Source organism: Juglans regia, chromosome 6 (genome assembly GCF_001411555.2).
Source record: "Juglans regia cultivar Chandler chromosome 6, Walnut 2.0, whole genome shotgun sequence".
Classification (NCBI taxonomy): Eukaryota; Viridiplantae; Streptophyta; class Magnoliopsida; order Fagales; family Juglandaceae; genus Juglans; species Juglans regia.
Genome location: NC_049906.1, coordinates 1,423,111 through 1,435,123, shown reverse-complemented (window position 1 = coordinate 1,435,123; position 12,013 = coordinate 1,423,111). Strand labels below are relative to the sequence as shown.

General features: G+C 35.5%; 1 protein-coding gene across 1 annotated transcript; it reads right to left on the bottom strand.

Moving 5' to 3' along the window:
- Positions 1-1,291: 1,291 nt before the first annotated feature.
- On the bottom strand, positions 1,292-5,617 carry LOC109011372 (very-long-chain aldehyde decarbonylase GL1-9-like). The gene is made up of 3 exons (XM_018992535.2): positions 5,305-5,617; positions 4,601-4,951; positions 1,292-2,321 (listed from the first exon to the last, which is right to left on the bottom strand). The coding sequence occupies exons 2-3, from the start codon at positions 4,829-4,831 to the stop codon at positions 1,779-1,781; spliced, it is 774 nt and encodes a 257-aa protein (XP_018848080.2). The 5' UTR covers positions 4,832-4,951; positions 5,305-5,617; the 3' UTR covers positions 1,292-1,778.
- Between the last annotated feature and the right edge of the window lie 6,396 nt (positions 5,618-12,013).

The window sequence follows — 12,013 nt, the reverse complement described above, 5'->3', positions numbered from 1 at the left end:
AGAAAGTGCCTAGTTATTCATACAGATTATCACGAGCACGGGGTTTGCCAGTTGGCATGCAAAGCGATTGAAACGAGGCACTTGAGCCTTTTGAACAAGCATTCAGATGCCCTGCAATCTGAACAAGATTGAGGAGAGAGGAGTTTGTGGGGTCCACTGTTATACAAAATAGCTATTATATGAATTTAACTTTGACTATTCACATCAAATCTCCAAATTGGATTATTCATTTATTCATTATATAGTAATGAGTAATTAATAATTTTGAAAATTTTTTAATTTTTTAATTTTGAATTTATTTTATTTTATCATATATATTAATTAGTAATTGTATTCTAATTATATTTTTTCAATTGTCATTTAAAATGGAGAGATAAATAATTGATATTAAAAGGAGAGAGAAAGAAATAATATAAAAGGGATTTGATAAATGAATAGTGTGTTTCAAATTTAGAAATTAGTTTAGACTTTACTGTAGCTATATTCTAAATATTTAGAATATAGCTAATTCAATGTGAGGGATTTTATGACCTAATAGCTAAATTTTCATTGGATTTAACTTTTAGCTAATCTAATGAGAATGCTCTAAGTGATGAACGAGATCACTATTTCGACACCTAAACTTCTAATTTTTTTTAAGAAAATGTTAAATGTCCTTGTAAAAAATTTACTTTTCTAAATATCAGTTATTAATTTATTAATATGTTAAAAATCATTGAATCTGAAATTCAAAATTTGAACTTAAAAAAAAAGTTACGAAATGAGTTTTGTAAGTCAAATTCTTAAGGAACTAATTGGTAAGTGCCACTTAACTTATTAATTTCATATGTCAAAAGTGCGTTTGGATGCTGAGGTGATATGAGCCTATCTCAAATATTTTCGTACGATAGGCTCTACTCAGAATCCAAATGCACAAAATTATATTCATAAGAACTGATCTCAAGTTATCTAATGGTTTCATCACCGTTTAGAGTTAAATTTAGTCATGGTACATATGAAAAGGCTACCAGCAAGATTTATGGAATTAATCTTGTTGAATGCTAATTTTATATTATAAAAGTGAAGTTAAATGTATTAAGTCATATCCCATTTTAAAGGTTGGATAAAATGAAAACTTTGATGCTTTTGAAAGGAGAAGGATTTTTCCACTTCTCATTCCTCAACATTGGCATCAGGAAGTACTTTCTTTTTCTTTTTTTATCGAAGCTAAATTTGGTTGATAAGGTTAAGACCCAAAGGGTAAGACCGTAAGAGTGTGTGTGTGTGTATTACAGGAGATGATGAGATGGCATTGACATGGAATAAATTCTTTTCCACATGGTGGGAAAACAAGAAGAAAACATTAGTCCAACTGGGGAATTATTCCCAGAATTCAAGCTGTTGAGCATTTCACATTACAAATTCATAACTTGCAAATGATTTCTAGCCCCCAAAAAGCAACATACAAGCCCAAGTACACCAATCTCAATAGTCCTGAAGATCCTAATTGATGCATAATGAGGAAACAAAGTATGGTACACAAATAGACACCTCAAAATAACACAATTACAATTCATAAGAGAGGTTGGTGAGGCAACAACAAACGAGCGAACACATTTTCAAGCAATCAAAAAAGGAATGAACTCAAATCAACTGTTGCTAGATGCCTGCAATATAGCTTCAAATCAATGAATAATGACTATTTCACCTTCACCATAAATAGCACAGCTATCTTGACCAAAAAAGGTCTCCATCCGGGTGAGAGCTCGAAGTAACACACAGAAATTGTTAGTGAACATCTAGTCTTTCATTGGCCTTGCCTCAAGACCCCCTTCAGGTCGCTTTACTAGATTGTAAGGCATGTAGGTTCCAAGTAGTTTATCCCATATGGGAAAGAAAGGCTGAGAATAGTTATACTTCAAGCCTTGAAGTTGATGATGGATGTCATGATAAGCACTGTTGTTTTGGAAGATAATATGTAATATATTGCCAGGCAACCAAAGGCCACAGTGATCATCAACAGTTTTAACCACAGCGAAGCAGAAGAAAATTACAGCTGTTCGTGCAGTCATTCCAGAGACCAGAAAAGAGATGGCCCCGCCCAAAGTGTCAAGCAAGAGACCTTCAAGCGGATGATTATAAAGGGCCCCAATTGCATAGGGGACAACCAGCCTGTGATGCTGAGAGTGGACATGGCGGTACAGAAACTTGTTCTGATGCATGTAACGATGCACAAAGTACTGCCATGTGTCCATGACAAACATTGCAACAGCAATCTGCACAATTTGGACAGGAATGGAGGGCTGAATCGTGATCCCTGATGCATTTGCCTTTGAGGTCAACTGTAGCAAAGATGCTAAGAGCATTAGTCAAATTTAAGAAAGTAAATATACAAAAAGGGGAACTAGTACTAACGACAAAAACGTTCAAAGTCTTTTGTTGAGACACTTCTATAAATCTAAGTGATATTAAGCCTATAAATGCCAGTTAATATACGAAAAAAATTAAAGGTACCAACTCTCAGTGTCAAAAGAAAAAACAGAGAACCATCTCAAATCACATCAAGATTAAGCCATCCATGTGATCTCCACAATGCCCATGTCAACCTTTTTTTTTTGGATAACTAATGCCCATCTTGACTGTAAAAGCATATCAGACCTCTCCACCTATGGCACTAAATGGTAAGATACATCTGTCTGGTCAGCATCTTGCCTTAAGGATCTAATTGACAAGCTAGACTTCTCCTCCATCAACCAATCTAACCTAGAACCCCAAAGACTCTAAAGTCTAACCTCAATTATTTTAAGCGTCATGCTTCTGTGGCATTGTTCACAACTTCCCCAATTGGCTTACTCTACACATAGTTGACCCCAAAAGCCATAATCATTACTTGTACCCCACTTTGCCTCAACGATTATGCTAAAATGTCCTTAAAGCCTACATGGTAAATATACTGTATTTTGTGGAATTAACTATTCCCTTTTCTTTTCTTTTATGAAGAAATGGAATTGTATTGAATCTAGATAGTCTTCTTTTTCACGAGGTACACCTTTTCAAGGCTAGATCCAACATATTTACCATATTATCCAGCGTTTCCCTACATCAATTGCTGTTGGGAAGAACATAGTATTACAGGTTCCTTCGGAAATTTTTTTTCCTCCCAACCATTGAATAGAATGTTCACTACAGTCCAGGGAGCCAGAAATTAAAATAGATCCTGAAGTATAAAGCTTCCTTTGAGATTTTGAGTCAGCATAATGACGCTGATCAGTTGAAAGAAGTAGAAACTATGAAGTCTATGATTAACAATGTAGGGACATTAAGCAACTCTAAATAAACATGCTGGCCACTTCTCTGGGCAAGAAAACTACTGAAATTACCTTAAGTGACAGATGGAACTTATCTCGATCTAAGTTCAGCTCCAATGTCCCCAACACTGCTATATCCATTCAATTTTCACAGAAAATGGAACCGATTATACCTGTTTACCATCTATACTAATAGTGGTTCAATGCATCAAGATACTGTCTTAAGCAGGAATCTTGGTCTTAACTTTACCACATGCACAAGTCCAATCATAAGAAAAGCAAAGTTTTTCAATGCAAGAGGAGAGATAATTTGGCATCACCAAGCAAATTCTCAATGCCCATTTCCTTTGAAAAAAACACTTATTTCCGCAGGAACGACAATTATTTTAGTAGGCGACAGACACTGAGTGTTCTATTAGTGCCATATCAGGAAAAGTAGTGAAGAAATTCTCCTTCAAGGTTGAGCCACACCCAAAGGCAAATTATGCGATATGGATCATGAGTTACAAAGGGAAAACTCAAGGAGACTATAAATTCGAACTAGACACTGCTTAAGAATTACAATATACTCAAACGTTGGCATGAATTTTTTAGCATGCCCAACTCTCTAAGACAAGCATATGCATAATCTCATGTTATACATATATATGTATTCACACATTATTTTAGGACAAAATATCATAGCCGTGACCTCAATTTAGTACATAGAGTGTAGACTGCATGCAAAGAAGTGATGTCTAATCCAACAATGAATTTGGCAAAGAAGAGGTCCCATATGAATTCATTAGTGGCTTAAAATTACACAGCTCAGCGATTCCAGTTCTCTTAGGCAACCTATTACAAAAACTGTCATATCTATACTCGCTTTGAGAGGTAAGGCAAATAATAGGCTCTAGCATATGTGAATTCCAAAGGGGAGATCTCAAACCAAGCATATATTTTTTCCCATTTTCATATCTCTAAAGAAGGAAGTAATTCTTCATTTTTTGTTAGATGGTAACTAGTGATGACAACAATGGAAAGGATGACAATGGCGTGGATGATAAAATGATAATAATTATATTAACTAAAGAAGAATACAGCAAATAACCCAAACATGTTAATACAGAGCAAGAGATAAAAAAGATGATACCGAGAACTAAGATTCCAAAACAGATTGCTAAGTCCTTTATACCATACATGAAAATTTCAGCAAGCAATCACGCATGTTCTATTCATTTAAACATAAAAGGAGCCACATTTTCGAAGAGAGTCCTACAAACACCACATCCTGCAAAGAGAAACAAATAAATAGAATGAGCTCAACAACTAACCAGGAAGAGCGCCTGAGCCACGGTCGCCTGGACGAGCTGCTGAAGCAAGACGCCCTTAACCACGGACGAGAGCGGCACCGAGTTCTTCAATTCCTCCTCTTTCTTTGTATGCAAACGGTAGTTGTCCAAAGTCGGCAGCAGCTGATAAAACCCCGCGTACAACCAGTACACCACGATTGGGGCAAACGTGCCCATCGCCTCGTCGCTCACATATCCTTCCCAGAAAACCATGGCCGATTCTCGGATTCACAAGCGAAGCAGGTAAAATTCAAGCTTAAATTAACTCAAGGAATCTGAATCCTAAGATACATTACAGCTCAAGATCTAGAATTTCACCTGCTTCTCGAAACCCTGTAACCGAACGGAAAAAGAAAATTACATAGCGCAATTAAAATATCCAAAATTAATATGATTAGTTCTCGAGAAAACGGAGGGAAATAAAGTACAACTGTGATTTTGAATATTATGCTGTACAAATTTTCAAAAAGAGAAGAAGGAATGCGCAATGAAATGCCACTTGAGTTTGGCCCGAAGCCCAAAAGAAATTGCATTAGCATATTTGACGATGTAGAACCAAAATTTCAAAATTTTCTTTTTTCTAGCCCTATCGTTTTCTCGGTAACCAAACGAAAGGCAAATCAAATTTTATGACAAAATAATATACAGCAAAAGCAACCCAACCTATAAACCACGTAGTGACTTACCGAGACCCGGGTCGATGAAAATGCTGTTATCCTCTGAAGTCTGAAGTTTGTACGCGAAGGTACAAATGCGTTTGTTTCGGATTCAGATCTAGGACTGAATTGGAATAAACGGTCGAAAATGCTGGCCACAAGGGTGATAGTCCGATTTTAAAAAATAAAAAGTTTAGCTTTTTCCAAAATGGGAGACGAGAAAAATGAATAGTTCGTTCTTTCTTATGGATCGCAAAGTCTAGTATATGTTTGAAAAAAGGATTCTAAGACCCTTTATCTTATATTGTATTAATCCCTTTCCAACCAAAAAAGAAAAAGAAAAAATATGTCCGAGTTGTCAAGCTTACTTCCAATAGTAATATACTAATTTTTCTAAAATTGACCATGAATGAGATTCCTCGACTGTTCATCCCACCTTGAGCCACCAATTCATTGGGAAAAGAAAACAATGAATTTTGAGCCACTACTTCATCAATTTGAACCCACTACTTTGATGATTTTCTGTCTTGAGATGACATGATTCAACTGATATTTTCATGGTTTATTATAAAAAATAAAAATTAAGGGTTAGGTTGTGAGTTCTAATCTCCAACCCTCTTATAACAAATAGAAAAAAATGAAGTATTATGAGATTATGTCGAATAAAAGAAAATCACTTCAAAAAGTACATATCTTGATTTCACAATTTAGTAAGATGAATGACTTGTCGAAATTGAAAGATAAGATGAGATAAATTGAGATGATTTATAAATAATAATAAAATTTATGAGTTGAAATTTATGAATAATAATAAATAATAGTGAGATGAGATTGATATGTAGCCTCGGATAGTAAGAGCATTAGTGTGGTTTTTAATTACTAGTCAATGCAGAGGATACACTCTCTGCACTGGTAATATAACTAAATTTGGGTTTGTAAGAGAAGACTATAAATTCCATAAACAGCATGTATATGATGGCAAAGTGAGAATGACAGCATATCTGCTTTGTGAGGGAGAAGAAAAGAGCTTGAACAACAAGGTGATGAAGGGAAAGTGAAGAGCTGAGAGATGAGAGGGTTTGTTATGGTAAAAAGAGGAATCCAACATTTACACTGAAAAATCTTATGTCTTGTAGGTCAGTTTCTTTACGTGTTTGTGCTTCTACATATCTTGAAGATGTGTTGTGTTTTGAATTTATGAGATATAGTTTTGTATTTGATTTTTTTTTTCTTTTAATAATGCATTATGCAAAGAAAAATGATATTTTTAGACTTAGAATATGTAATTTTTGTGCAATTCCGTTGAAAAAAATAGATAAATCTGAATCCACATAAAAAAAATTTTTTTTTAGTAATAAATTCCATTTTTATTTTTTATAAAGGATTGCATAGCTTATAACCTTGTACACCCTAGAACTTAGCATTACTTACTTCATCATGCCATTAGATCATTCGAAGACTTTATAATTCCGCTCTAGGACTTGTATCTAGTGGAATTCTTCAATTTCAAATCACTTTCCTCTATAAATATAAATGGTAATCAAAGAGAGTTACCAAAATTAAATTTTAGAACGCCAAAGTACTCTGTTGTCTCTGTGAACTGCATTGATTTTGATCCGGAATGATGCCAACCTCTTGTTGGGTGGGCTGCTAGGTTCTTATCGGCTCGCCTTCTTCTTCATTACATCATTCTCATTAGCTTGGTCAAAATTAAAAGATAACTAAAATTTAGATAATTTATATCAAAAAAACTCTACATTAAATTGACCATCTCTAAAATAATTTGGATTTTAGTTACAGTGCTTCATCAAATATAGCTAACTACAATTATTTCATCAAATATTAAAATATTAATTTCTCACTCCAAGCAAATAAATTAAATTAATTAAGATATAATTAACATTTAATATTTAGAGTATAATTATTATTAACATTTAATTGGTAGAACTACAAAATGTGATAAAAATAAATTTAATTAATTAATTATTAAAATAATAATATTTTATTATTATATAGAGAGTAAATAGATAATCTAATATGAAGATTGAATTTAAATAGAATAGATAAATATAAATTTACGTGATATTAGTTAAAATTTGAAGATATATTTGACTAATCGAAAATCCACTTAGAATTGTTCATGAAAAGAATGATAGCCCCGTCTTTTATACTTCTCTCCATGCGGCCATGTCGTTTAAACAGTTCACCCAACAACTCAAGACCAAGCAAAGATTGCAAGTCTTTGACAAACACAAAACATAGAATTTTATTTGGAGCAATTCTTTAATAAAATAATGAGATTTATTATGCATTAGCTACTATTTATTCTCACACCTTAAACTTATAGTTTTTTATAAGGTGTGAGAGTGTATTTCATAAAGTATATGAGTGTTTTTCATAAAGTGTGTGGTGAGGTATGGGGTGGTGAATAATAACTGTTGAGAATTTTTTTTTTTTTTTTTTTAAACCTATTTGGATCTACTCATCTTAAGATGTAGTGAGGCCAAGTTAAAGAGCAATTACATTGTTTAACAGTCAGAGCCATATAAACGTGCATTTAAACTTGTGATGTGTATGAATCCAACGTAAATTTAAACATGAATGTATAAAAGATAAAAAATCATAAAAGATTCTAAAAAAGATTGCTAGTATTTCATTATTCTGTAGCAAAATCTTAGCCTCTTACTTCAACATTCAATTTTAAGTTTAATTTGAAATTAGTTTTTATTAGAATTAATCTGTTAGACTAGAGACATATATCTTTTGATAGAAATTCAATGATTTTTTTTATTCATATACTTAAACCCAGTACAAATCCACAAATTTTCTTTGAAACCAAACACATCAATGTAAATTTTTCCTATAAAATAAGGAGTTTAAAGCATGGTCCTAAAAGAGTAAAAGGTAGTTAGGACTTGTACAAAAATTAGTTAGGACTTGTACAAAAATTCGTCTCTCTTTTTCTCTCTAGAGAAAATGAGGTGATGTGGGGTCCATCAAGATTCTAATTGAATTTTGGAGGTGGTGGTACGGTGGGGATAGCAGTACGTTGGTTGGTACAAAAACAAGGAGGTGGTTACTGGAAACCACGGCAGGGAAGAGGAATTTACGATGGTGAAACAGAATGGATGAACTGGAAAACAAATGGGAGAAGCTCAGATTAACGGAGGAGGAAGCTTTGAACATTGATTTCGGGGATGATATTGGGTATGAAAACTTGGATAGGTTGCACTGTAAGGAAGAACTAAGCTTGGTAGGGAAGATATGGGTAGGAAGAAGCATTAACCAAGCTGTGGTTGAATCAACTATGGCAAAGGTATGGAGAATCAGCAAACGAGCCAAGTTTAAGGGGGTAGGTGACAATATCTACATGATGGTTTTTGCAAACCATGCAGACAAGCAGTGTATACTGGAGGGGAGACCTTGGCTTTTTGACAACCAATTGTTCGTGATAATGCAGTATGATGGTTTCACACCTCCATCAAAAATAAATTTCAGGAGTGAATGCTTTTGAATCCAGATGCATGAGCTACCATTGGTATGCATGAACAAGGTGAGAGGGGAGATCATAGGAGGTACAGTTGGTAGAGTCAAGGAAGTTGACACTCAAAAGGATGGTTGTGGCTGGGGGGAGTACTTGAGGGTTTTGATTGAAGTAGATTTGGAGAAGCCACTGGCGAGGGGGAGATATATTACAGTTAGAGGTAAGGATTTATGGACTCATTTTAAATATGAGAAGTTACCTCATATCTGTTTTAGTTGTGGGTGTATTCTACATGGGGAACAAGGGTGTATAGGGAAGGGTGAGGGAGAGGCTCAATATGGTGTTTGGATGAGAGCAGGGTTTAAGGGAAAAAAGAGAGAGGGAGGGAGTAGCTCTTTCGGGTTTCAAAGAAAACAGATGGAGAACACAGTTGGAGTAGGTAGGGAGAACATTTTAAATATTGTTTTAAGACAAGAGGCTAGGGAGGAACAGGGAGATACTGAGATAGGAGTGCAGGAGGGTGAGAAATGTGAGAAGGTGGTAGAGAGTAGGAAAGGAAAAGAAGATGGTGAGGAAAAAGAAGGCCTGTTAAAAGAAGTGGAGGGTAATAAAAATGAGAAAAATACAGGGAAGGATAAAGAATTGAAGCAGGTGGATAGTGAGAGGGGTTGTGAGGTAGAGATACTGAGTGGAAGGAAACTAAGTGGGGCTTGGAAGAGAAGGGTTAGAGAGAAGGGAAATGGTGGCAGTTTGAAAGAGAAGAGTTGTTTGGATAAAAGGAATGAGAGAGAGGAGAATGGTGAGGAGAAGCTGGTGGAGTTTTATAAAAAAGCTAGAGGTAACAGCAATGGTGAGGAGGCTGGGAACATGTTTATTGAGGTGGAGGCTGCTAAGCAGCCCCACCAATCCTCATGAAAACTTTAAGTTGGAACTACCGAGAGCTTGGGAACCCTCGGACAGTTCAAGACCTTTGCCTCATGGTGAAGGATAAGAGACCCAATGTAGTGTTTCTGATGGAAACAAAAATGAGGAGTGATAAGAGTGACAGAATTAAAAGAAGATTGAATTGTGATGGTTGTTTTATGGTTGAACCTGTGAGAATGAAGGGGGGGTTTAATGTTTCTTTGGGATTATTCAATGGAGGTTGAAATCCTGAATTATTCCCAAAGGCATATAAGTGCTTGGATTACAAGTGAGGGAGGAAAGAAGGAGAGATGATTATTAACAGGTTTTTATGGGAATCCAAAGACCAACATGAGGGAAGAATCTTGGCAACTTTTGGGTTCTTTGAAGCCAATAGCCAGTTGTGGGTGGTGGGAGATTTCAATGAAATACTAACACGATGAAAATGGGGAGGTAGATCTAGACCTGAAAAACAAATGTCAAGATTTAGAGAAGTGTTGGAGGAACGAGGATTATTTCATTATTTCATTCCCTGCTTTCCACATGAATAGCTTAACCTTCCCTAGAACCTTTTGTAACGCTCGTCCTTGTAGTGAGACCTTTTACAAAATATTTTTATAAAAGGACGACGGAAATTACCGTCCTATTTAAAAATTTTCACTTGCATACCCAGGGTGTAAGACTCTACGTTTATAAATTAAAATGTGTTTTGACAATAAAATAGGTTTACAGCGGAAAACATAAATTTTGAAATAAAAAGGCCTCTCGTACATTTAAAACTCGTGCCTAGACTTCCGTGCTCTTCCCCATGGGCCATGTCCGTCCTGATCATACAGTTCCTGTGGGGGGAAGGGACATGCATAAAAACTAAAAGGAGTCGAAGACTCGTAAGCATTACTTCATACAGTTAAAATATAATAATATAGGTTTTCATTCATGCATTCATCATTCGTACATACTATTACGTGCATGCATACGTGTCATACATGCATTCATTTGAAAATGTCATTGGACGGGATTTTTCTCTTTTAAGCATGGGCATCCTTTTCATAAAACGTTTCTCCCGTCAGTGCCTTCATTTTTTCAAGAGTTCGTGTATGTTTACGTGCTTACGTGCGTTCTTTTGAAAACTTCACTGGACAAGATTTTTCCTTTTAAAAGGCTTTCCTTTTTTTAAAACGTGTCCCCCGTCAGTGCCTTCATTTCTTAAAGGTTCATGCATTCGTGCGTTCATACATACATGCATACATCCATTCATGCTTATCACTTTCATAGGCCAGTACACACTGTTATGCCCCGTGTCGTGTGTTTGGGGTTAGTGGTCTTCCTTTGGACTCGGATTTCGCTCGTGGCCACGTGTTGGGAATCCATTTCATAGGGGGCAGCACTGGGTGCATTTCCAGTACTACTTACCCGGTATTGCAATTTGCCCATTCATTGGTACCATTTTTATTCATTCATGTGGCCATTACGTATCTTCATACATTTCATACTTTCGTTCCTTTCTTTCTTGCTTTTTATTCATTCATTCATTCGTTCATGTCAGCTCGAAAGAGTTGGAGCTTTCATTCAGTTCATTCTTTCCTTTAACAGTCATTTCATGAGAAAACATTTCTTTTCATGGGAAAACATTTCTTTTCATGGGAAAACATCGTTTAGGGCGTAGGCTCGAAAATCGTCTTTTCTTTTTTCAGTTCATTTCAATCCTATCATTTCTTTAACAGTTCGTTCGTGGAAAACTTCATTTAAGAACATACATGGGCTTAAACGTCAGCTTTCGTGGCATCCATAAGCATCACCTTGAACGTTGTCAATCATGGCATCCACAAGCATCACCTCGTGGCGCACATGAAAGCGTCGGTTCGTAGGATCCATAAAAGCATCCGTTGTCATGCATTTCATGCATTTTCATCAGTTTATGGATTTTCTTAGAAAATACATACAATAGATACAGCGTATATTCATCCATTTACATGCGTACAATTAATACTTTGATTGCGTAAACAGGGGCTTCCAAGGAGGGGTCGTACATACTTATACATTTGAACACTTAGCATTTTCTTTTGTAAAACGTCTTTAGTCTTTTCTTAAAGTATCATAAAGGAAAAGCTTTCGTTTTCATTTTTTTTTTATCTTATAAAGACTCTAGAAGAGTATGAACGTAACACTTACTTGGACTCCATGCCACTTGCATATCATGCAGTCCATTCATGTGCTTGTCAGATGGCAACCTACATGCATACACATAACCTTAACGTCATTCTCTATCTAATGCATAAGCAACTTAAACTACAAATAGAACTACACATCACTTAGAACACTCTCCTTCTATCCCGTGCACTTATGTGCCCT